This window comes from Prunus mume, linkage group LG4 (assembly GCF_029339155.1).
Source record: "Prunus mume cultivar Tortuosa linkage group LG4, ASM2933915v1, whole genome shotgun sequence".
Lineage (NCBI taxonomy): Eukaryota > Viridiplantae > Streptophyta > Magnoliopsida > Rosales > Rosaceae > Prunus > Prunus mume.
The window spans coordinates 8,386,691-8,414,582 of record NC_142701.1 but is presented as its reverse complement, the minus strand read 5'-3'; the positions used below and the strand labels follow the sequence as shown (position 1 = coordinate 8,414,582).

The following is a 27,892-nucleotide window of genomic DNA, read 5'->3' as shown; positions in this document are numbered from 1 at the left end:
TCAAACCCTTTTTGCAACTTTAAGGCAGCTTCTAACATAAGATATACCGAGTTCCACCTTGTTTTACACTCCAAAGGTAATAAACCTTTGCTGTCAATTTTTTGCAAGGCCAAACAATGCCTAAATTTGTCCAACCTAGATGGGGACGACCTTGTATATACAGAAGCTTTGCGAATACTCTTAATTGAGTCATGCAATTCACTCAACCCATCAAAACTATCAAATTAAGGATATGCGCACAACATCTCATATGTAAACAATCACCATCTAGCAAAAGAGTGCCCCAAAGTTTTAATTGCCTTTTCATATGCCTAATGGCCCCATCATTAGCCGTAGTATTGTCAAGTGTAATAGTGAAAACTTTATCTATTCCCCAATCATGCAAACAATCCTCCACAAGTCTCCCAATAGCCTCACCTCTATGATTTGTAATTTGACAGAAATTGATGATTCTCTTATGCAATTTCCAGCTATCATCAATGAAATGGGCTGTGAAAGCCATATAGTTCACATTTTGCAAGGAAGTCCAAGTGTCCGTGCTAAGCGACACTCTTTGTGAATTTAGAGTTAATACACTCTTTATTTTTACCTTTTCTTCTTAAAAAAGATCCCACACATCTCTAGCAATGGTTCTACGAGATGGTGGATCAAATTTAGGTTGACACTCTCTCATAAATAGCCTAAAACCGACACCTAAATGGAAGCTCATCAAGTATTATCATCTTCACACAAGTAATCCTACTTCTCTCCTTGCTATATGAATGTGCAACTATAGCTCCTTTGTTGTCAAATACAAGAATTTTTTGTTTGATATCCTCTCTTATTGGACACCCCCCCGTACAGTTATCTCTCAAATGTTGCATCATTGTAGATGCCCCATTTTTTATGGGATCACATGCATAAGATGCACGACAATATTTACAAGAAGCTCTAGGTCTTATATTACTCCCTAGTTCAAATGGTTCCTTAATGAAATGTTTCCATACCTCGGATGCTTTCCTAATAGGCTTGATCTTTCCCAAAGTGGGAGGACGTGGAGGGAGTGTAGCTGCTCCATCCCCAACTACTTGTGGTGTATCATCTGTTGTGGGTGTAGGACTAGCTTCCATATTTGACATTTTTAAGGCCTATAAAATGAAAATCAGATTCATAAGCAAACTCATAAACATGCCAAAACATGTTACACTTCAAATGTAATAAACATTTACATACCAAACAGATTTTCAAAGCTATATGTAAATTAAACCCATTGACTATAGATTAAAATTATTCACAACTACTTTCATACAAGTAAATTAAATTGTAATTATATTATCAATTAAACTGCATAATCATGACTTGAACAATAACCCAATTAAACCGCATAATCAAGCCTTTTACAAAACCCTAAATCCTTAATACTTAATAGTACACTAACCCATTCTATCTAATAATAAAGCTAATCAAGGATAACAATTGACAGCTAAACTAATCTTGAATTAGAGGCTTTTATGTGTTCAAACTTCAATACCACAGAATCACAGATATCTAGGCTATAGCAGTTACAATTTACAAACAAAACAAAACACATATATAGGAAGGAAAGGAAACTTACCCTTGATTTTCAACAAAAGCACTAGTTCAAAACTCTCCAATTTGCTAGATAAAATGTCTACATATGCAAGAACTACAAAAATTAGGTCTATACCAAAACTCCCAATAATTAGGGTTTATAACATAAACAAAAATCACAAAACAAAAAAAGAAATTGTTGAGGAACCAACTAACCTTTGCAGAGAGAAACCTTGTCTGAAAAATGAGATGAGGGAATAGAATGAGTGATCACAGACTCAGAGATGAGAGACGTAGAGATGAGAGACAGAGAGACTGAAAGATGAGAGGGAGGTGCATGAAGTCAGGCTATGAAGAAGAGGCGCCGCCGACGATGCGACGATGCCAAGTCGATGGTGAGTGGTGGTGACGATGTGAGGTTGAGGGGTGAGGCTGAGGCGACGTTGAATAGGCAAAGGGGAGGAGAGATGGATGAGGCCGCACGTGAAGAATTGGGGATGAATCTGATCGACCTAAATTTAGTTTTGACATGGCTTGGATATGCTGTGCACAAGTGCACAGAATAAAAATTAGAATCCAATATAAAACAACCACGTGTATTATAATATTTAATTATATATAATTCAATATACCCGGTTTGATTCGGTTCACCGACGGTTTTCAAAATTTCAGACCGGGCACCGAACCGTGAAGGCCAGTTCGGTCCGATTCATGCGCCATTGACCAAAAAATAAAGAAGAAAACCACACCAAATCGGACAGACCGGTTTGGTTCGGCCGGTTTGGCCGGTTTTCGGTCTCATATTCCCAGCTCTAGTTTCAAACCACGTCCTATTTTAAAAGTGGAGCAGTTTGTGTGATCTGAAATTAATCCTGGGTGAACGCATCGTGGAACAATTTCAAACCACGAACTATTTTGTTTTCTTCTTATAATTATTAAAGGAATATGATTTCTTCACTTCCTTTTTTTCACCACTTATACTCCTTTTTACTTTTTAATCAATTTTGTTATTTCTCTTTCCTATTCTACCTTTACTCTACATTAATTTCTTTATATTTCATTTTTATATTAGTTCTTTTTCTTTATACTTAATTTTCCAACTTGCACTCCATTTTCAGTATTTTTTTTTCTTTAATCCCAGTAAGCAATTAAGTTTTTTATTTCCTTTAATACTAAAAATGGAGTGTAAGTTGGACAAAATTAAGTACAACGAAAAAGAAATAATATAGAAGTAAAGTAAAAAGGAAAAAAAGAAATAATATAAAAGTGATGTAAAAAGAAATTAATGTAGGGTAAGGAAAATAATGGGGATGAAACTGAAAATAATGACACTAAGGGTGGGCGATTTTCACAACAACGCCAATTACTATCACGGGGGATTTCCAATCCAAATGAACATGGTACGGAGCAAGCCACATTCATGATGTTTTGGTTCAGATGGATGATCAAGGTTTTAAAATGCAAGGCGTTGAGGTGAGACGCTTTTGATCCCGCAAGGTGAAGTATGACCCTTTCAAACTTTAATTATGGTAATTAAAAATATATAATTATATAAAATAATTATAAATGAGTACTAATTGTCTCCTAAGCATAATAATTAAGTATTCTAGGAGGACAATTTAGGGTGATGCAGATATGATTTCTGGTTCAACAATTCTATTGGGTGGGAGAGGCATAAACAGTTGCAAGGTATTTACCCCAAATCTCAGAGAGCCTTAAAAATTGGCCAAAGATTGTGAGCGTGCCACTATTAGCAGTGTAAAACCTTAATAGATCTTAATGAATTAAAATAACATATGCACCAAGAAACTTGACTTCCGATCAAACAATTATGCTTGGAATGGGGAACTAGTTCAATATGGATTCTTTTCTATGCTTCAAGACAAACGAGGACTTTACTATTTCTCTAATACAAAGCTAAGAGATAAAAAAAATAGAAACAAGTAAATAATGTGTCAGATCGATCATATCTGCTGAGAACTAAGATTGCTACCACCTTTAAGTGGCCTCAGAGCCACTCGAATGAGATTATTTTTGCTCACAACTTTAACCCAAGGTGTATTATAACTACCTTTATCAACACTTGACACGTATCTATGGGCATAACCATGGTTCCACAAATATAAAACAAAGAGTAAATTATGGTTATGCACATGGACACATGTCAAGTGTTGAGAAGTATGGTGAGGGTACACCTTGTGTTAAAGTGGTGGGCAAAAATATTTCCCACCGGAATAGCCTCAAAATGTCAAGAAGATCATGTAACAATCGAGCTGAAGCGCCCCTATCGGGCAATTCAAGATTGTTTCTCCTTTTTTGAGACTTATCTTTGACCGTGTGTGACTATCAATGAGGAGCATCCTCAATGATTGTTCAATTGTTCAATGCAATAGTTCAATAAATTGATTTTTTTTTTGGCGTATATTGAATTGAACTACAATTTTACTTGCAATGGTATAGTTCAATTGCTTCATATCAATACTTATATCTACTTACACATTTTTTTACATACTTAAATAAAATAAAGCGATAAATTTAAGGCTTAAGTGCTACAATGCCCCCTGGAACATTGGTCAATTCTCACTAAACCCCCATAAAGTTTAAGTGACCCACTTTGCCTCATGGTTGATGTTTTGTGTCTCACTTTGCCCATCACCGTCAAGTTTGTTAAAAATTTTGTTCAAAATGCTGACGTGTCACCATTGGGACCCACTATTTTGCTAAACTAAATACCATGTGTGAAAAAAATATTAAAAATTCCAAGTGTGAGCTCCAAATCATCCAATCTCACCTCATGAATCTTCTCTCCAATCCACGGCTTTACCTTTGGGATCTCACTGTCAGGCAAGTTTTGCTGAGCAACAACATGCTTCACAAGATTGAAAGTGGGAGAGGCTGGCATTGCTGACAGAGAAGGAGCAAATGTCTGGAAGCAAACCCATTGCCCAGAATCAACAGTGGAAGTATCAAACTCATCACATTCGGGAATGGTAGCAGCTGGAAAATAGAGTTGGTCACGGGTTGGGCTAGCCGGATTAGAGACAGCATAAAACGGGTAATCGAAAGAGGCCATGGACTGATTAGCAAAGGAGTCCCACTTGTGCGATGATATAATTCGTGGCTCAAGAGACTATTGCACGACGGTTCCGTGTTTCGTCGCGTAAAGTTGGACAGCAAACAGTAGGTGTTTTTTCTATGGCGGCAAACATTTGCTCGACGACAAAAGTCGTCGCAAAAGACAACTTAGCCCGACAACAAACTTTATCGTCGCGTAAGAAAAACGTGAGATATTTTATTTTGGCGCCAAAAACTTGCGTGACGGAAAGTTATATCGTCGCGTAAACTTTGATGTCGGCACAATCATGCGTGACAAAAAATCGATTTTGCGCGACGATCTATGGAATTTGCTCAACGGAATTTTGTGCGGCAAAAGTAATTCTTCGTCCCCCAAAAGTCGGGTTTTGCCCCGTACTTGCTCGACGAAAAATGTATTTTGTGCGACGAGATGGATCACTTTTGCGACAAAAATGTGATTTTACGCGACGTGTTTTTGTTTGAGCAACGATAGTTTGCTAGACGAATTAGTACCTTCGTCGCGCAAAATTCTTCTTCTTCAAATCATGATTCTCCATTGCAGAGGCAGAATGCAAAAAAAAAAAAAAACTCTGCTTTGCTGTGAATTCAGTACATTTATTGGGTAAGTACTTTTTGTCGTTAGTTTAAAAGTGTTAATGAAAATTCATACTAACACTATTAATTTTGGTCTCGTTAGGGATATTTGTAATTAGCGATTAGTGGAGAACGATTGAGAAGGTATTTTATTCGTTTTACATTTTAAAAATATTAAATTAATTACATTATGTTAAACTTAGTTTCTTATGTTTGTATTTTTTTTGTGAAATTATATTTAGGGTTTAGGGTTTAGGGTTAATTCTTGAATTGTCCCATTATTTGGACAGTTTGGGAATGCATAGCCATGTCACGTTATCTATGACTACATGATTAGGTTTCGATTGTGGAGATTTCAGTGTCATCTCTGTATGTTCTTCGGGTGGAACATAGGTATTTATACCTCTGCCTACCTCAAGAATTGTATTGAGATGCTGCCGAAATTCATCCAAGTCGAAATCTAATCTCATGTAGCCGTGGATTACGTGACAGGACTATGCATTCCCGAATGGGATAGGGCCCTTACCGAAGGCTTAAGGTGACATTATAACTTCGTATGAAGTTGTGATTGTTGTGTTGTGATTGTGGCTCCAGGAATTATGAGCAATAGGTGGATACAGAACCCGAATAGATGCGTAGACGAATACTCGGATGGAATCGAGGATTTTATTGAGTTTGCATGTAGACACAACCTCGGTGCAACTAGAATCCGTTGTCATTGTAGGAGGTGTAACAACACGTTGTGGGAGAGAATTGAAAATGTTGGATTTCATTTAGTAAGGAATGGAATGATTGAGACATATAACATTTGGAACCTTCACGGAGAACAATTAAACAATTAGACATATAATATTTAGAACCTTCAAATGCCACAAAGGTGGACTATGTTGAACCTATTGTGGATCCTAATGATCAAGTCATGGACATTATACACGATGTTTTTCCATTCGTATCGACCAACATCAATCAGGAAGAGGAAGATGGTGTGCCTACACCAATGGACAATGCAGAGTTCGAACAATATGAAAAACTGTTAAATAATGCCAATCAAGAGTTATACCCTAGGTGGGAGAGCTTTTCCATTCTCAAGTTTATTGTGGAGCTAATGCACAGAAAAATAAAGTATCGTATGTCGAACCTGTGTTTCGATTACTTTTTGGGAGTTTTCAAGAGAATGCTGCCGACGGACAATTATTTGCCTAAAGACCATAGACATACGCAAAAGGTGTTAAATGGTCTTGAATTGGGTTATGAAAAAATTCATGCTTGCAAAAACAATTGCATGTTATTCTACAAAGAGTATGAAATATTGGATACATGTCATATATGCAAAGAGTTGAGGTTCAAGATGACATCTCAGAATAGAACGACTAAGATCCCATAAAAATTCATGCGTTATCTACCCCTGAAACCTAGGCTGCAGCGATTGCATATGTCGACTCATGCTACCATAAACATGAGATGACATACGGAAAAACGAGTAGATGGCGATGTGATGCGGCATCCTGCAGATGGGGAGGCATGGAAAGAGTTCGATCGAATATTCCCCGAGTTTGATGCTGATCCCCGAAATGTTAGATTAGGATTTGCCACTGACGAATTCAATCCGTACGGGGTTCTAAACCAACACCACAGCACTTGGCCGATTTTCGTATTCCCATATAATTTGCCGCCTTGAAAATGCATGAAAAAAAAAGTACATTATGATGACTGTTTTGATAACTGAGGATCCTAGCAGGTCAATCGATGTTTACTTAAGGCCGTTGGTTGACGAGCTCAAGGATTTATGGACAAACGATGTGCGTACGTACGATAAACCCACTGGGAAGATGTTCACTTTGCGGGCAGAAGTTATGTGGACTGTGAATGATTTTCCCGCATATGCAATGGTTTCTGGGTGGAGCACAAAGGGTTATATGACATGCCCTGTATGCAAGGAAGATGTAACTTCTGATTGGCACGCTGAAAAAGTTTGTTATCTTGGTCATCGGAGATGGTTGCCATGGGACCACGAGTGATGGGAAAATGATAAAGAGTTCGACGGGAACATAGAGCATCGCCTCAAACCTAGAGAATGGTCTGGTGATGAGATCTTGGAACAGCTTAACGTTTGGATTTTTCTCCATTCGGGAAAATAGTTACTCCGACCAGACCTTCTACACAATTGAATTGGACACACAAGCCTATGTTTTTTGAGCTCCCATATTAGTCGAAACTAAAATTGAGACACAATCTCGACATTATGCATGTTGAGAAAAATGTCTTTGACACATTGATGGGCACAATTCTAGATATCGAGGGCAAGATAAAGGAAACGATCAAAGCTTGTCTTGATTTGGAAAGAATGGGCATATGAAGAGGTTTATGGATGAACAAGGATAAAGCTAGAAGGGATTTGGCATTTTTTTCCATGAAACCGAATGACAAAAAAGAATTTCTAAAGTTTGTATAGTCTGTAAAGTTTCCCGATGGCTATGCTTCTGATATCGCGCGTTGCGTGAATGTTGACGGGGGTAAATTTATTAGACTAAAGAGGCATGACTACCATGTGTTTATGCAACCCTACTTCCTGTGGGTACTTGACACCTTTTGCCGAAAGATGTAGTGAAACCCATCATGTTGTTCTCCAAATTTTTTTCCAAACTGACGGCAAAAACATTGCGAAAGACAGACATTAATCAGTTGCGCTATGACATTGTCCAAGTCCTATGCAAGTTTGAGATGATATTCCCTTCAGCTTTCTTCACAAGTATGATCCACGTGATGGTTCACTTTCCAGAAGAGGCATTGCTTGCTGGTCCTGTCAACTATCGTTGGAGGTATCCAATAGAAAGGTATATAATCCTCATCACTTGTTTATGCATCCTTATCACATGCTCGCTAATTTGTATCGTTTCATTTTATATTGGTAGGCTTCTCGGAGAGCTGAAAAAAACTGTACGCAACATGGTGAAGCCCGAAGGATCAATTATAGAGGCTTAGCTTTAATATGAGTCACTTACGTTATGTGGAATGTATTTAAAAGATGTGGACACGGCTTTCAGTCTTTCGTAGCGCAATAATGACGGAGGTATGAGAAATGAGAAACCGGGAGCGGTTGGAAAGTTGCACTGCAGATGGATCAAAGGAACGTGTATGCTATACCAAAACTAGATCCAATTGTCAGTGACATCGACAACGTTACTGACCAACGGTTGGAATCTTCCATGGAAAATGATGCAGAAACACTTCGGGATACAAATGTTATACAAGAACCATTTCAGCTTCAATGAGTGTCATCAATCGGAATACTGATTCAGTCAGTTACAATTGACCTCGGTGATCTTCCGCGATACGAAGTTCCCGTGGGCCCGAACAATGAAAGTGATGAGGAGGAGGATTGGGAGACCGAAAGTAATGATAGCGACGATAACGAAGGTTATTATAGTTCAGATGATGAATAATGCAATTTATTAGCTACTACCCATGTAAAACATATGAAATGAAATTTGTTGTAATTTAAATATGGTGGTGTAAATATGGCAATCACAAATTAAAATCAAGTTGCACACAATATTGGCAATCACAAATTCAAATAAGTCATATAATATATAGATTAAAATTTAGATATAGACCTAAATTTGAAAACAGATTTGAATCTAGCTATTTGATTTTCAGTGGTCTTTATGAATATAAAAATGAGGGTTTTGGATTTTTGGAGTTGAAAATCTTGACATTGAAAGAATAAAAATAATTGACAAAAAAAAAATCAAGACTCAGGCCCCTAAATCTTTGAATTTTTTTCGTAATTCTTATGAAACTTAAGTTCATTAAGGTAACATGTGTAATTTTTATAACAATTATTTCAAATAAAGAAAAGACATTTTTAAATTTTTAAATTTTTTTAAAAAATAGTAATATTTCGAGAGGTTTGCGCGACGCAAAGAGATCACCCACGTCGTGCAAGTTGTCCGGATATTCTAGAAAAAATAATATTAAATTTATGCTTCGAAACATGCGCGACGAATGACTTATGTCATCGCACAATGAATGTAACCTTGTACGTCGTACAAGTTGCAATAATTTTCCAATGAAATATACCCTTCTGCGACGATAGTACTCTTGACGTCACGCAACACATCTTTGCGCGACAAAATTGTAATTTTTCGTCGTGCAAAACATATTTATAACTCACTAAGACTCATAAGTATCATAAGAAGAGTAAAAACTACAAAGTCAAAAAAATAAAGTGTTGAGTCTATTTGTGAATTAACCCACTAATATCCACATTCCAAGAGGCGTACTCAATTATAAAATGGCTATACAGTTTAAATTAAAAATATAAGTTTAATATAATTGTCTACATAAAGGTGTACTCAATTAACTTGGATTAAGTCCGGTTACTAGGTCAAGTTACGTGAGTATCCAAGCGTAATCGAGTCACAACTAGAGTAGGCTTTTGGTTAGGGTTCGAGACTTGATTATAGTGTTGGAACAAGTTTAGAAGTTAGAGTTTTTAATTTGAGACATGGATTTTGGGTTTTGGAGGCTAAAAATCAATTTTTGGAATATTACAATAGTTTTTACAATATGTTTGCCTACTTAAAATAAGTTTCCGGATGTTAATAATACTTGTGAACATTAAAAATAGGTTTTGAGGTCCATAAAAGAATTAAATACTTTTTATTAAGTACTTACATAAATAAATTAAAATATTTAAATAATAATTCATAAAGTAAATAAATAAAACTAAATACTACTTAAAGTAATTACAATATTACTTTGTGAGAGGTTTGCGCGACGTACAGAGCACTTCTCCGTCGCGCAAGTTGTTCTAATCTTCGATTCAAGGCAGATACACCACTTTGCGTGACGGAGTATTTCATTATTCGTCGCGCAAGATCGATCAAACCCTTCACTTCCTCCTAAACCCTAAGCCCCAAAATTTTGGCGGAATGACAACTTTGCGCGACAGAGTATTTAACTTCTTGTCGCGCAAAGTCTATATAGCTAAACCTTGTGCGACGGAGAAACTAAATGTTCATCGTGCAAGCTCGATCAAACCCTTCACTCCCTCCTAAACCCTAAGCCCCAAAATTTTGGCAAAATGACAACTTTGCTCAACGGAGTATTTAACTTCTTATCGCGCAAAATCTATAGAGCTGAACATTGCGCGACGAAGAAACTAAATGTTCGTCACGCAAGCTCGATCAGACCCTTCACTCCCTCCTAAACCCTAAGCCCCAAAATTTTGGAGGAATGACAACTTTGTGCGACGGAGTATTTAACTTCTTGTCGCGCAAAGTCTATAGATTTGAACCTTGCGCGACTGAGAAACTAAATGTTCGTCGCGCAAGCTCGATCAAACCCTTCACTCCTTCCGAAACCCTAAGCCCCAAAATTTTGGCGGAATGACAACCTTGAGCAAAGGTTTAGTTTATTCCTCGTCGAGCAAGGTGACGAAAAAATTGGCGGATTACCTACCTTGCACGACGCTTTATCTTGTTCGTTGAGCAAGATCGATTAAATTTTCAAGAAAAACGCGACAACCTCCTTTCTTCCTCACTTACTATCTATGCCCTAACCTTTCTCATTCTCCGCCGTCACCTTAGCCCACTGCTCCACGGAAAAAGGACCGGGCCGCCACATCCTTCAAGCCTGACCTTCCCGCCGTCACCGTCTAGCCGCCGAAATTGCTTGGTTTTCACAGAATCTTCGCCGGCCTCGTTCTCTTCCCTCCGGCCACCAAATCGGACACCTAAGGTATGGTTTCTTGACTATTTTTCGTGCTCTAGCTGATGGTTGGGTAGGATTTGATTAATTTTCGCAGTAGGTATCTCGAATTGAAACCCTAAGTTTTCGCTAGTTTTTGAATTTAAATTCCAACCATTTTTCGGAGTAGGTCTGAGAACAAAAGTGGCTCCAATTGATGTTTTCAACCTAGGGTAGGAACCTTGGCCCTTAGTTTTTGGAATTTTCCAGTTATTGTTATCGCTTTGGACACCCAAGCGCTGCCGGCCTCGTGTGGTGCCTCGTGGGATAATGTAGTAGTGGTGCGTTGGGTCCCAGTGCAATCCTCTAGTTGTCTCGAGCGCGTAGGTGTGCTCGGATTTGAATTTGGTTACCGTTTGACTCTCGAACAGATTTCGCCTATTGTGCGATTTCCGGGTTTGATATGTTCAGACCGTTGGATCAAACTCAAACTCACGTATGTTGTACCTTGTATTTCTAGGATCGTGTAGGATTCTATGGATCGTGGATCGGAGTCCCGGATACTCCAAAATCGCAAACCCTAGGTCAAGCTATGCTTTTAATTAATTAGTTAAAATTCTTAATGAAATTGTATGTGCTTACAATTATATATTCGTAAATTTGATAAATTTGTATGTGTATTAATGAAATTTTGTAGATGTCAAACCTGATTAGAAGTCATAACGCGATGATGACTACACAGAGTTCGCCTCCCGACTCGGTGACATCTGCGCCATCGCTCCAAAGATCGATAGACTCCTTGCCGTTGGTCGGGGTCCGGGCACTGCTTCAATGGCGCAGCCTATTAGAGCCAGCGGCGTCACCAACCCACCACCACCGACACCACATCGACCGACGCCATCGGTGCGTGGTCACACCGTATAGATTTCGTTCAACTCCAGTTCCTTTTTTTTATTCTATGTATTTTATAGTTAAATTTGTTATTTATTTAACATTAATGTCATATTTTTTGCAGTCAAGAAGAACACCCGAGGGCCGTGTTGGCAGTTGAAGACAACGAAGGTCACCCGGGTGACCAACAGTCATATCAACATCGGATACAACAAGCGGCATCGGGCTACGCCGACGACGGAGTTGCATAGCTCCTTGGCCCATGACATTGGTCACGTCGTTCGGACCCATTGCACGATGCAATGGAAGTCTTGGAAGGTCATGCCTGACGATTTCAAGACAGAGGTTCGCGGCCAGTTGTCGATATGTATCCTACCTTTTAATTCTTTTTCTTTCAAATTTTATATATTTCAAGACAGAGGTTCGCTGCTTTTATAAATAAATAAAAAAATTATTATTATTTTACAAAATATTAAATTTAAATAATATATATTTCATCACGCAAATTCATTTTTACAAAATAAAAAAACGAAAAACTACATTTTAAATACATATATTTTATTCTTGCGCGACAAAAGTATTCGTCTCGCGAAATGGATATGCGCCACAACGAATGTTTCATCACGCAATATTATTCGTCGCGCAAATGTTGGAGACACGAATTGCACTATGAAAGAAAGATCGTCGCGCAAATAGTTGCGACACTAATCGCGCAACGAATATTATCCGTCGCGCAGTGTACTCGCGACAATCATGTTTTCGTCTTCGCGACGATCATGTTTTCGTCGTGCACATTAATCATTTTTGTTTCTATTTTTTAACTGAGTTTTTGTCTTTGTTTTTTATGTAACAATTCTATTTATCTTTTTGTTAGAGCGTAGATTAATCATTATTTTTTAAGTAGTTCTAATAGTGTCTATTTTTTTGTATTAAAGTTCGGGTAGTGTCTTAGTGTTGCAAATATGTTTGGTATAAAATATAAACTGCATCGTAGTTTCTGTTTTTAATTGTGAGTAGGGTTTTGCCATTCAATGCTTAGGGATTCTAAATCTTGGAGACTAAACAGTTAGCAAAACATGAAATTTAAACATCTTTTAAATTTAAACATCGTTTCAATATAAGCTTTTCCATTGCATTTGTTCAATATATCTCTTCCATCTTTTAATTTGGCTGAAAGACACAACACTATATATAAGCAGCACAATAATGGAAACGCACATCTTCTACTATATAAGTTGCTGCCAATATTTTTCCATCATGAGATAAACTAAGTAGATTATAGTGCACAGGAGCACCATCCAAATCAAGTGGAATTGGAAACAACTTTAGAGTTTTTGGGGGTAGGAAATACATAACTGCTAACACACAATACGTAACTGTATTTTCCTTTTCATTTTAGGATAATACTGATTACCTTCTAATGTGGATAAAATAGTCTTCTATGCTCTTGCGCTTCATCTTCTTCAAGTCTTGTATTTCCTCAACTACAACAATACATATTAGTTAAAAGGGTTAGTTACATTTTTGGTAACTGGGATTTGGCTCAAAATTAAATTTAGTCACCATAATTTCAATTTTCCTAATTTAGTCACTGTACTTGCAGCTGTTAACAAATCAAGTCTTTTTTTTTGGGTCAACATTAACAAATCAAGTCTAATGTCTGAATTCTGTCAATTTCATTAATTAAAAAATATTTAATATTAAGTTAAAAATAATTAACTTCAATATAACATTTAAGTATAATATATTTGAAAAGAAAATTAATAAGATTAAAACTTAAATTAATATGCCCCTATCATCACTATTGAAATGAAATGAATAGTTTGTGGACCAAAATTATACTGGTAGAGCAGTTTCAATAAATGAGGGTGCGTTCCATCAAGAATGATGCGCTGAGCCTCCATACTTGAAGCTTAGTGAGAAAATATATTAGAAACTACAAAGGTTTGGAGTGTTAGGCAGGGCGTTGCAAAAGATGTCGGTGAACGTGAGAGTGAGGGAGTCAGTGGTGGTGAAGCCAGTGGAGGAAACGCCGAAACGGGCGCTGTGGATATCGGACTTGGATATCGTGATTTCGGCAACTCACCTTGGAAGTGTTTACTTCTACAGGAGGCCAAACGTTCAAAACGGCGCACATCATCTTCAAAACAACCGTGTCTTGGATTCGGAGGTGCTCAAGTGCTCCCTTGCCAAGGCCCTCGTGCCCTTCTACCCCGTGGCCGGCCGCCTGAAGCTGAACGATGAGGGACGTATCGAGATCGATTGCAATGCAGAGGGAGTGCTGTTTGTTGTGGCGGAGACTGCCTCGGTCCTCGATGATTTTGGGGACTTTGCGCCGACTCTTGAGTTCCGGAAGCTCATTCCTGCTGTTGATTATTCCGCTGGGATATCTTCTTATCCCCTCTTGGTCGTACAGGTATTCAGAGAAAGAGAGGAGACATTTTTTCACTCCCTAATTTCACAAGAGTTGAAATCTTTTTACCATATATTTTCGTTTTGAATGTAGTTGATTTTAAATTATTTTGTTCCTAAATTATTTTAAATTAAGCTCAAGTTATCGTCTTCCTGTTATATCTGAGTGGATGCATTTTCTTTTTGGTGGATTAGAGAATAGTTTTACCTCACTATACAATTCGAAGTGCTCACCCTTTCTTTTACTTCTCTTGCTCATAATATCATCCGGGACAATTCTTGAACCTGATATGACTTAAACTTACCAAAGTATGGTTCTGGTTTTACTCTGTTTATGCATCAGGTCACATACTTCAAATGTGGTGGAGTGTCACTTGGCGTTGGCCTGGAACATCGTGTAGCAGATGGCCTTTCTGGTCTCCACTTTGTAAATACATGGTCTGATATCGCTCGAGGTCTTGACCTTACAATTCCACCATTCATCGACAGGACATTACTTCGTGCCCGAGACCCACCACAGCCTGCATTCGATCACATTGAATACCAACCTGATCCACCCATAAAAACCGGTACAAAATCTGTAGGTGATGAGAGCGCAACGGTATCCATTTTTAGATTGACACGGGAGCAGCTCAACATCTTGAAAGCCAAGTCTAAGGAAGATGGGAACACAATCAACTATACCACATATGAGATGTTGGCAGGTCATGTTTGGAGATGTGCATCCGTGGCACGTGAACTTCCTGATGATCAAGAGTCCAAACTACATATTGCAGTTGATGGAAGGTCCAGACTGCAACCCCCCCTCCCTCCTGGTTTCTTTGGCAATGTGATTTTTTCAAGCGCACCGATTGCTGCAGCAGGGGATCTCAAATCAAAACCAACATGGTATGCTGCAAGTCGTATTCATGATGCTGTTGTGCGTATGGACAACGATTATCTTAGATCAGCGCTGGACTATCTTGAACTTCAGCCTGACCTGTTACCCCTTGTTCGCGGAGCTCGTACTTTTAGGTGCCCGAGACTTGCAATAACTAATTGGTCTAAGCTGCCGATCTATGATGCTGATTTCGGTTGGGGTCGACCTACTTTCATGGGGCCTGGTGGAATTGGATATGAGGGGTTGGCTTTTGTGTTACCAAGTGCAACAAATGATGGAAGTTTATCAGTGGTCATTTCTCTGCAATCTCAACGTATGAAATCATTCTCCAAGTTGTTGTATGAGATATAAGGAAATGAAAGCAATACGTTGAACACACTTTGGGCTTCTGTGTGTGTCCTCTGAGTTCTGGGACTTTTCAAGTGATCGGAAAAGTTCAAGTGGTCGTTTGGTTAATCTATATTAGAGTATGTGTTTTAGAAACAACCTAGTACTGAATAAGATTCTCAGAGTATCTGTAAAAGCTTTGTTTATTGCTGTGGTGGACTTCTTTTTCTGAGTACCTGTAGTTTACTGTGATTCTTAATAAGATTTTCTTTCTCCATGAAACAAAAACATACTGAATCACTTTGATTGCATAAAGGTTAGTGCCTTTGGTAAACCTGCACATAGGTTTTACTTTCAGAAATTTTTGTTTAATGCAAAGAGCATTTGTAGCGTTTTTATTTCTCACTGTGAAAAAAGGAAGAGTAAATAATCATACTACAGTCAAAACCTTTTAAAAGAGGTTCCACGTGGTTTTGTCAGGCTCATGGAATATTTGATATTATCATAAAGAATATTATCATAAAGAATATGTCCCATCTAGTGGTTGGTCTGATATTAAAATTTGGAGACCCATCGACCAAAAACTGATACATGGCTGAGCAACTTGTTTGGTACGGTGCTGACATTATCATAAAGGAGAGGTCCCCTCTAATGATCAGGTTGTGTCAGTTATTAAAATTTGGAGAAGAGGTCCCATCGACCAAAGACAGCACGAACTATTTTGTTTTCTTCTTATAATTATTAAAAGAATATGATTTCCTCACTTCTTTTATTTCTCCACTTACACTCTTTTTACTTTTTAATCAATTTTGTTATTTCTCTTTCTATTTTACTTTTACTACTCTACATTAATTTCTTTGTATTTCATTTTTATATTAGTTCTTTTTCTTTATACTTAATTTTTCAACTTGCACTCTATTTTCAATATTTTTTTTCTTTAATCCAGTAAACAATTAAGTTTTTTATTTTCTTTAATACTAAAAGTGGAGTGTAAGTTGGAAAAATTAAGTACAACGAAAAAGAAATAATATATAAGTAAAGTAAAAAAGGAAAAAAAAGAAATAATATAAAAGTGATATAAAAAGAAATTAATGTAGGGTAAAAATAGAATAAGAAAGAGAAATAACAAAATTGATTAAAAAGTATTGAAAAGCAAAAGAGAGTGTAAATGGAGAAAAGATGAGTGAGGATATCAGCTCCTTTATTAAAAAGACACCCTTTAATGCATTGAGGACAGTGACAATTCGGTAGTAGTCTTTATTTGACAATGCTATGGAGCATCTTCAACACGGAAAAGAAAAATAAACATAATTCTCTACTTCAACAAAATTATTGCAAGTGCACAATCCGCACAAGTAATATAGAAATAAGTAGAGTGTCGTTCCCACGAAGACTATAATTTCATATTAACTATCAATTATAATTAATTCAAATGTTTATTTGAACAGTTGATTAAGAAGATTGATTGATTTAAGTAAACTAAAATAATTATAAAAAATAGAAATTTAATTAATGATGGAAAATCAAGTTGATGTGACACTAGAGCATTTGATTTCACCATAACTAATTCCACTTAAATCTTATAGTCAATTAACCCTAATTACTACCCATGTTGACAGTTGGTTTCTCCTAATTCATTCGACATCTCTTCTCGAGCTCAACCAAAAGTATTCTTAATTAACAACCCATTCTTTCTCGAGTAACGAATTTAGAAAATCAAGAACCTATTAAATTCTATGAGAACTTGCAAGAAAACTGCATGAGTCATGTTAGTCCCTCTCGGGCACTCACATGCTATTTGTTACAAGAAGCAAATACCAAACATCCTCTCTCGGTCTCTGCTTGGATCATCAATTCAATTAAATATTGGCTAGATATTCAAAGCATTAAGAACAGTAACAAATACTCAACATGGAATAGTATTCAGAAATTAATATAACTATAAAAATTAAGTATTCATGGTTAGGCTACATCGTAGCCCTAACAAGAGAAATTAGTTCATGAGAAAAGAAAATTTAAACAAGAGCATTATTGTCATAAAACCGATTTGGCCGATGGACTTGATCTTAAGAATCTCCATATGAACACCTTCGAAAGCTCCTCAACTAGTGCAACAACAAATTCTTGGCTCTCTCTGTGATATATTTGTAGGTGTATAAAAGTTGTATATGGGAAGATGATGATCCATAGAGAGAGCTTAGGGTGACCTTATATAGCATAAAACAACTAAACCCTACTCTAAAAAGGTCTAGAAAAACTCTCCTAAAGCAAAACAAAATCCTAAACAATTAAGGAAACAAACTAGGAAAGAATCATTCTTTGACTTGGAAACACATCAGCCAACTTTCATGCACGTTTTAGGGTCGTTCCATTTCCTAGAAATTTCTGAAAAAATATGAGACTTTAACACAACAATCTTCAATGTCTTAGCTTTCTTCTCCAACTGGCGTTGCGCTAAAATTCATTCGAAAAGTTGATTTTCAGTTGAAATCCTTCCAAAAGCGCAAAATCGCTGAAAATATTGGAAGTAAGGTAATAATATTCTTTTTAATTAACTTTTCCTACAAAAACCAAATAAAAGACGAATAAAAATAGAGATTTTCTATTTAAACCTCACACTTCTCTTAGTTCACCCCATGTTCTAAGTTTACCCCAACTTTGAATTTAAATTTTCACAATTTCCAAGTAAACCCCATTATCTTCCCAAACTACCCTTAAATACACCCCAAGCTGAAAAAATAAGAAATAAAAGAGATTTTCTATTTAAACCCCACAAGCTACCTTTAGAGGAGAATAAGTTTTTTTCACTGCAAGCAACCGAAAGGCCAGATACGTTAGCCTTTTGGTAGAATCACCAACACAATGAGATTCCATTCCACGGAGATGCCTAACGGCCACTTTGATCACATCACATAAACTTTGCATTCAACTTGGTCATCCTTGGTCATCACGATCTTAAGCTAATCTTCTTATTTCTTGTGTTGTTCTTAGGGTGCAATTATGGGTCCCCTCATAACTACAGTTGTGATTGCGCTTAAGGATTTGTACGTGGAATTTGTTCTGGGCGAACCGAAGGATGAAGTTGAGTAGAGAGCATGCTTGTTTGATTTCCTCACCAGTTTCTCTTTATTTGTTTGCAGCTTAATCTGAACTGCAAGCACATTATTCTTTGCCAGTCTGTTGGTCCTCCACACCTAAAGCAAGAAACGAAGCCAAAGAAGAAAGGGCTTGGGGTCGTAAGATGACACACTTGCTAACAATCCGCCATGTGCTATCTCATAGGCATACATGGAATAACTTTTGATTCCTATCCTGGATTTGGAATCGTTGCACAGTTCATATACTTTCACTTTCTTACAATAAAATCATGAAAAGCAGTGTTTTTTTAAGAATAATTCCAAAACAAAAAAGACAATAACAAATTCATGGTTGATAATAGCATGCCTATAACACGTAGGATGCTGACTTAAAATGGTTGACCAAAAGACTAAGACTTGCCTTACTTCCTTTTCCATTCCTCAGCCTAGAATACATAGACCATGTCTACTGCTGAAGCAGCAACCGAAAGGCCAGATACATTAGCCTTTTGGTTGCTAAACAAACTCTACTTATAAATAATTGAGGAGAGCATATCATGTATTTTCTGAAAGATGGTGTAATCTGATAATACTTTATAAAAGTTTACAAAACCCAGTAAGTCGGATGAAAATAAAACTATTGTGACAAAACATCTAATAGTAAGGAATCAATATACATCAAGATGTACATCAAATGAACCAGTAAGCTCTTTCCAATTGTCAATGCGATCTCGATATGGACTATACCAATCAAATGCTTTGAGGTTGGAAATATCAAGCCAACGATTGATAACAGGTGGCATAGGATGGTGTGGTTGCAAATGTAGCTGTCAAAATAAAATAAAGTTATCAAATGTATAGTTAAAACAACAAATAAATTTCACAAGGCAAAACTGGCAGCTATAAATAGAAAAAATTTATTATAATACCTGCACAAAGTGTTTTTCAACAATCCGACGGAAATTTCCCGACGTTGATATTCATGCAAAGGATGACTTTCCGTTGGTAGAAACATAAGAGATATGGTATTTGAAAAATGCATCAAGACCACATTGTAACAATTTGCAATAAGGTAACACATTTCTGGTATGAGCATCCATCTATCTTCTAAAGGGTAATCATCAAAATAATCCAAGCGATACTCAACCTCACGTTTACTTTCAACACTCTGAAAGATAAATTCATAAAGAAATTCATTATTTTTCAACTCATTCAATAACTCCCTCCTTACTTTAAGCCAAGATTTCTCCCGCCGTAACCTAGCAACCCAGCAATGGCTCTAAAGCCACAATCGCCATCAGATTTTACATTTTTGGCCCACATAATAAATGGCCTTATAGCAGTTGGAAGTTTCTCATTATATTGTTGTGTCAAGTCTTCGGGATTGACAATTTGTTACTTTCAGAAATTTTTGTTTAATGCAAAGAGCATTTGTAGCGTTTTTATTTCTCACTGTGAAAAAAGGAAGAGTAAATAATCATACTACAGTCAAAACCTTTTAAAAGAGGTTCCACGTGGTTTTGTCAGGCTCATGGAATGTTTGATATTATCATAAAGAAGATGTCCCATCTAGTGGTTGGTCTGATATTAAAATTTGGAGAAGAGGTCCCCTCTAATGATCAGGTTGTGTCAGTTATTAAAATTTGGAGAAGAGGTCCCATCGACGAAAGACAGCTTCAAACAACGTCCTATTTTAAAAGTGATACGGTTTGTGTGATCTGAAATTAATCCTGGGTGAACGTATCGTGGAACAGTTTCAAACCACGAACTATTTTGTTTTCTTCTTATAATTATTAAAGGAATATGATTTCCTCACTTCCTTTATTTCTCCACTTACACCTTTTTTTACTTTTTAATCAATTTTGTTATTTCTCTTTCTTATTTTACTTTTACTACTCTACATTAATTTCTTTATATTTCATTTTTATATTAGTTATTTTTCTTTATACTTAATTTTCCAACTTGCATTCCATTTTCAGTATTTTTTTTTCTTTAATCTAATAAGCAATTAAGTTTTTTATTTCCTTTAATACTAAAAGTGGAGTGTAAATTGGAAAAATTAAGTACAAAGAAAAAGAAATAATATAGAAGTAAAGTAAAAAAGGAAAAAAAAGAAATAATATAAAAGTGATGTAAAAAGAAATTAATGTAGGGTAAAAATAGAATAAGAAAGAGAAATAACAAGATTGATTAAAAAGTATTGAAAAGCAAAAGAGAGTGTAAGTGGAGAAAAGATGAGTGAGAATATCACCTCCTTTATTAAAAAAAATACCCTTTAATGCATTGAGGACAGAGAGAATTCGACAATAGTCTTTATTTGACAATGCTACGGAGCATCTTCAACACGGAAAAGAAAAATAAACATAATTCTCTACTTCAACAAAATTATTGCAAGTGCACAATCCGCACAAGTAATATATAAATAAGTAGAGTGTCGTTCCCACGAAAACTATAATTTCATATTAACTATCAATTATGATTAATTTATTATTTTATTTGAACAGTTGATTAAGAAGATTGATTGATTTAAGTAAACTAAAACAATTATGAAAAATAGAAATTTAATTAATGATGGAAAATCAAGTTGATGTGACACTAGAGCATCTGATTTCACCATAACCAATTCCACTTAATTCTTATAGTCAATTAACCCTCATTACTACCTATGTTGACAGTTGGTTTCTCTTAATTCATTCGATATCCCATCTCGAGCTCAACCAAAAGTATTCTTAATTAACAACCCATTCTTTCTCGAGCAACGAATTTAGAAAATCAATAACCCATTAAGTTCTATGAGAATCCTGCAAGAAAACTGCATGAGTCATGTTAGTCCCTCTCGGGCATTCATTCAGGACATGCTATTTGTTACAAGAAGCAAATACCAAACATCCTCTCTCGGTCTCTGCTTGGATCATCAATTCAATTAAATATTGGCCAAATATTCAAAGCATTAAGAACAGTAACAAATACTCAACATAGTATTCAGAAATTAACATAAATATAAAAATCAAGTATTCATGGTTAGGCTACATCGTAGCCCTAGCAAGAGAAATTAGGTCATGTGAAAAGAAAATATAAACAAGAGCATTATTGTCATAAAACCAATTTGGCCGATGGATTTGATCTTAAGAATCTCCATGGGAAGATGATGATCCATAGAGAGAGCTTAGGGTGACCTTATATAGCGTAAAACAACTAAACCTTACTCCAAAAGGGTCTGGAAAAACTCTCCTAAAGCAAAACAAAATCTCAAACAATTAAGGAAACAAACTAGGAAATAATCCTTCTTTGACTTGGAAACACGGCAGCAAACTTTCATGCACGTTTTAGGGTCGTTCCACTTCCTAGAAAATTCTGGAAAAATATAAACCTGTTCTAGTAATAAAAGCAGACTTAGTTTGGAATGGATAACTTGTTACTGATTTCTGCAAACAAACGATTGTGAATTTGGGTGAGAATATCTCCCAAGTAAGGCCTCGGGTGAGGGGCTTTTACAAAACTATAACAATAAATACTTATGCTAGAGATGAAGATATATTGGAACTCCATTTCGAGATGGTTGCTAAGCTTCAACTATAAATCGATACCAAAGGTTGAAGACTTCAGGCAGTGGCTATTCTCGACTTGATGGGCAATTTGTTGAGGTTTTCATGTTTGGGAAAAGCTCAAGCTCTATCTTGGTTTTTGCTAAACCAAATTTGTAACGAGAGAAATCTCGTTTTGAATGACTTATTTTCTAAGTCTGAACCTTGGGAATTCTAATCTAAAGCTGGTTTTCACTTGGAATTCAAGTGAGCTTCTGGTTGATTTTGAGTTGTTTGTTTGATTGATGACTTGAGTGTTGGATTGATTGTTGTTGTTTTTGTGTTTTGATTTTTTGTTGTGTGTTGTGGCTCAATGAGCTTTGGTTGCTTCAGTGTTTTGAAGGTTTTTTGAGATCAAGTGATCATTTTGAGTTTTTGTTTTTGATTGATTTTTTGGTTGTCCTTTACCCTGTTCACTCCATCTTGTATTTATAGTAAACTGTTTCTTCTCTGGAGTAGGGTGATTGTGTTTATTTATTGCAAAGATATTTCCCCCCTTTTCCTCTTCTTTAATGGAAGGAAAGAAAATAGGATTTCTTCAGTTTTGGCAGATAGGCTTGAAATAGGCAATCACTTCCCTGATTTTCTTGAAAAGGAACCTAATCTCTTTCCCAATTTCAACTGCCCCTTGTGATACCCGTGATTTTAGTTTGATTCCTTTTCTGTGTGTATGCTTGATGTCTGAATTTATGTCAAGACTTTAACACAACGATCTTCAATGTCTTAGCTTTCTTCTCCAATTGGCGTTGCGCTAAAATTCATTCAAAAAGTTAGTTTTTAGTCGAAATCTTTCCAAGAGCGCAGAATCACTGAAAATATTGGAAGTAAGGTAATAATACTATTTTTAATTAACTTTTCCTACAAAAATCAAATAAAAGAGCTATAAAAATAAAGGTATAAAAAACAAAACAAAGCATAATATTATGGCAAAGAAAGAATGGAAACTCCAGCTCCGAACTTCACCAATTCCATCAATCCCATGACTTCCATTACTCGACCCCTGGTCTCCTTTAGTAATTTTCTTCTGCCCCAGCTCTCTGTATTATGTAGGATTAAATATGGTGGTCCACCTTATCTTCGAATTAAAGGTAGTGATTATAATATCGCTGTAATTAAAAATAATTTTTATTTCAATTATTGCCTTATTTTATAGGCAAAGATCATTGCCTCCTAGGGATGTATAATTTGCTCTCAAGGTATGATGGCAAGACAAGCTTCATCATGATGTCCTTCATTATTTCCAAATGTGTGGGCTTCACTCAAGACTTTACAACACAACAACCATTTTGAATGCTCTGAAAGGCAAGAAATAATACAATGCTGTGAGAAGATAGGACGATGTAGACTCTTTGTAAACACATCAGCAAGTCGTTCATCTGTTGAAACATATTGAACTAGCAAATCCTTCTTTTGCACTCGCTCCCTTACAAAATGGAAATCAATGTTCAAGTGTTTAATTCTGTTATGGTATACTGGATTTGAGCTAAGAGCCAAAGCTGACAGATTATCACAATATGCAACTGGAGGATCTGGCAGATACAGCTTCAAATCTTTTAAAACCTGTCGAATCTGAAATTGGTACTTAGGTGACGAATGGTAAATTTAATTACACAAACAAGACAAAACAACACAACAATCTTCACACACTTTAAACCTTGACCAAATACACATATGACTGGTCAACTGCTAGTCATGAACAATCACAATCAAGAGAACACACAGATCATGCCACAATGTACCTGCAACCCTAGAAGATTACTAGTGACAACCTAGGCACTCAGAAGGACCCGTCAATCTAGGCATCCCCTGTGCTAGCAACAACTATAGTGAAAGTGTGTGAAATCATCATAATCATGCAAACATCAAACAGCAGATAAAGATGACTAGTCAACCACCAAGAACACAAACCCAGAAAAATTACAGATATGCAAAACAAATTTTGTTCACCCAGAAACCCACCATTGGGAAAAACTGGGAGTCATCAACCGACCAGGCACTCCACTAAGTAGAAAAAGATTCTTACAAAGGAAACACAACCAAGCTCAAGATGCACCTAGGTCTATTTAGGAATATGAGCAATACCTCATTTGTGCAATCTTCTTCTCCAACTTAGCAAAACTTGAAGCTCAGTTCTTCATGGCAATGGCAGCTCTTTCTCCAGCTCGTTCATCCCATGGCACTAGCTTGCAAGCTCCAACACAGACCGAAACCAATATTTGGATTCAAAGGAGAATGACCAATTTCTTCAAGAAACCATACTCTTGAATAAATCAGTCTTGAATTTGACCTAGATATAAATGAGAGATGATTTGAATAGCTAGATGCAGATTCGGGTTTTCAAAAGCTTTTCAAAAGAAATCAGTTGGAAAAACTCATAGATGAAAATATATGGTTCTCTCTTGAAGAAGAAGAGAAAGAAAGCAAAGCAATCTTTCCAAAACTTCCACGCGAAAGAGACACCACCAAATGACCAAAAACGTAGCCTTTACACCCAAAAAATTCGTTAGGTCGAAACACAGATGGTAGCAGAGAGAGAGAAAGAGGAATAGGACAAACAGTTTGTTATCTAGCTGGAAATCCAACAGAGCAAGGATGACTAGTCATCTGAGAAACGGATGACTAGTCATCATTTTTATGAAGATTGTTTTATGAAATGATATGCAATGCACTATACCTTTGTCAACTTGCTTGAACCTCCATAGAGCAGAAGTTAGAGAAGAGCACCAAGAAAAGTTTTCCTTAATCTAAACTTGAGCTTGATAAATAACAAAACACATCCTATTACAAAGTTGTCAAGGGAAGCCAAACGAAAATAGTAAACACCATACATTAACAGAATCCAAGCCAAATCATCAGTAGTATTGGCTAGAGCCCTGTACTCTGCCTCTGTAGAACTTCTTGAAACAGAGCCTTCTTTCTTTGACTACCATGATATAGGATTGCAGCCCAAAAATATCACAAAACCTGTTGTAGACCTGCGAGTGTTGATGTCTCCTGCCCAATAAGCATCACTATATGCAGAGAGATGCAGATCACCATAAAACTCAGGCCATATTCTAAAGTACCTTGCACATATTTGAGAAACCTTTTCACCAAATGCCAATGAAGATCAGTAGGTTGATTCATGTATTGACACACAGAGTTGACAGAGTAAGCAAGGTCTGGTCTTGTAAAAGTCAAATATTGAAGAGCCCCTAAAATGCTCCTAAACAATGTTGGATCAGTTAACACTTCACCAGAATCTTTTAACACCTGTGTATGTGGTTTACATGGAGTTTAGCAGGATCGACAAGAGTGCATCCCAGCTTTGTGGAGCAACTCTTTAGCATATTTGGACTGATTAACAAAAATATCACCATTGGAGGCATAGGATACTTGCAAGCCAAGAAAGAATTTAAGCTTACCCAAGTCCTTCATTTCAAATACAGAACTTAACTCATCAATCACAAGCTAAACCATCTTCTCATTAGAACTTGTGAGAATAATATCATCAACGTAGAGTAAGAGAATCACAACCTCTGAGTTTGAATATCTGATAAAAAGACTAGGATCAGACTGTGAAGCTTGAAAACCTATAGCTGGTAAGTATCCGTTGAATTTGGCATTCCAAGCCTTTGGAGCTTGCTTCAAACCATACAATGATTTCTTAAGCTTACATACAAAATCAGGATAACGTGGATCTGCAAACCCTTGTGGCTATTTCTTAAACACTTCTTCTTCCAATTCGCCATGTAAAAAAGCGTTCTTAACATCAAGTTGTCTTAATTGCCATTTATTCATTGCAGCTAGACTCAGTATTAACCTGAGTGGTGTGACGCACTACAGGACTGAAAGTTTCACTAAAATCCAAGCCTTTCTCTTGATGTACGCATGCTTGTGGATTTTACTCTGTATATGCCTCAGGTCACATTCTTCAAATGTGGTGGAGTGTCAGTCGGTGTTGGTCTGGAACATCGTGTAGCAGATGGAGTTTCTGGTCTCCACTTTGTAAATACATGGTCTGATATCGCTCGTGGGTGTGACATTACAATTCCACCATTTATAGATAGGACATTACTTCGTGCCCGAGACCCGCCCCAACCTGCATTCCATCACATTGAATACCAACCTGATCCCCCCATAAAAACCCCTCCGCGGAGCACAAACGCTAGTAATGTTGAAAGCACAACTGTCTCCATTTTTAGATTGATGCGGGAGCAGCTCAACATGTTGAAGGCCAAGTCTAAGGAAGATGGGAACACAATCGAATTTAGCACATTTGAGATGTTGGCAGGTCATGTTTGGCGATGTGCATCAAATGCACGCCAACTTCCTGATGATCAAGAGACCAAACTACACGTTGCCCTTGACGGAAGGTCTAGACTGGAGCCGCCTCTCCCGCCTGGTTTCTTTGGCAATGTGGTTTTTGCAGCGGCCCCAATCGCTGCATCAGGGAATCTCAAATCAAAACCTACATGGTATGCCGCAAGGTGTGTGCATGATGCTGTGATGCGAATGGATAATGATTATCTTAGATCAGCACTTGACTATCTGAAACTTGAGCCTGATTTGTCGAGCCTTGTTCGAGGGGCTCATACTTTTAGGTGCCCAAGACTTGGGATAGCCAGTTGGGCTAGGCTGCCGATCCATGATGCTGACTTTGGTTGGGGTCGACCTATTTTCATGGGACCTGGTGGAATTGGATATGAGTGGTGGAATTGGATATGAGGGGTTGGCTGTAGTTTTACCTAGTGTATCAAATGATGGGAGTATATCAGTGGCCATTTCTTTGCAATCTGAACATATGAAATCATTTTCCAAGTTGTTGTATGACATATAAGGACATGACATGCCTGAAAAAGGATTTCCGGGCATTCCATTTTCTTCTAGTCTAGCTGATGAGATGGGAAGCAAGCTATCTTTTGTTATTTTGATGTTTATTAAAGAACTTAATCTGTTTTTATGAAATCATGGGATATTATTTCTGTTGCATAATGGATAATGCAAAGACCATATGAAATTGTTGTGCTTAACTAAGCTAGTACCTTTAGATTTGTCGCATTTTGGTCATGTTTATCTTTTCTTGACTCTAAATGATGTCTTTTTTTCTTTTGGCATCTAATAATACATGCTTATGTAATCTTGAAAACAAAGATCTGCAAGTTTTTATAAACTAATCAAGTTTGTTCATTTTGGTCAAACGCTCATGTAGTTATTATTTATTTATACAAGTGATAGATTAAATTACTCTAAATTGTAATTTACGATAAAAGAGATTCGAATTTGAGTGTGAGGAGCAGACTCATTGTCATGGCCCACCCACACATGCAGCAAATGCTCACATATAAGAGAGAGAGAGAGAGAGAGAGAGAGAGAGAGAGAGAGAGCACATGCAGCAAATAAGGGCTGTCGGGATTATGAACGACCAAAAACAGCATATGGGTCACCAGCATCTCCTGACTCGGATCTTGAAGGAATCATCATCAATGCCACTAGCCACGATAAAACTCACGTCAATTACAAAAGGATTTATCATGCATTTTCTCATATGGTAAGATAAAGAGCGACAATAAACTTCAAGACTAGCAAAGGAACTCTTCGAATTTAGCATTTTTGTAAAGCATTTAGAAAATCAAAACCAGAAAAGATCAAAAATTAGAAAATTAAAACTAACCACTACTACATTTTAGTCTTTGCGCGACGAAAGTGTTTTAAAACGATTTTAGTCGCACAACATTATGCGCGATGAATCTTCGTCGCGCGCAATCCGTCGCGCAAAGGTCGTGAAGAAAGCATTTGCGCGACGAACAAATGTCATTCGTCACGCAGTT

The 27,892-nt window shown here is 36.9% G+C and overlaps 1 protein-coding gene, 1 long non-coding RNA gene and 2 pseudogenes across 2 annotated transcripts; 3 read left to right on the top strand and 1 right to left on the bottom strand.

Annotated features, from left to right (window-relative positions):
* Positions 1-855: 855 nt before the first annotated feature.
* LOC148917841 (uncharacterized) lies at positions 856-1,922 on the bottom strand. Its single transcript, XR_016125767.1, has 3 exons — positions 1,768-1,922; positions 1,595-1,651; positions 856-1,127 (listed from the first exon to the last, which is right to left on the bottom strand). It is a non-coding gene; the product is annotated as an uncharacterized LOC148917841 (long non-coding RNA).
* Positions 1,923-6,715: 4,793 nt separating this feature from the next.
* On the top strand, positions 6,716-8,202 carry LOC148917840 (uncharacterized; annotated as a pseudogene).
* Positions 8,203-13,627: 5,425 nt separating this feature from the next.
* Positions 13,628-15,709, top strand: LOC103328213 (shikimate O-hydroxycinnamoyltransferase-like). Its single transcript, XM_089049727.1, has 2 exons — positions 13,628-14,218; positions 14,558-15,709. Exons 1-2 carry the CDS (start codon positions 13,778-13,780, stop codon positions 15,443-15,445), a joined length of 1,329 nt encoding a protein of 442 aa, XP_088905853.1. The 5' UTR covers positions 13,628-13,777; the 3' UTR covers positions 15,446-15,709.
* Positions 15,710-25,937: 10,228 nt separating this feature from the next.
* LOC103328268 (shikimate O-hydroxycinnamoyltransferase pseudogene) lies at positions 25,938-27,094 on the top strand (annotated as a pseudogene).
* Positions 27,095-27,892: the final 798 nt, after the last annotated feature.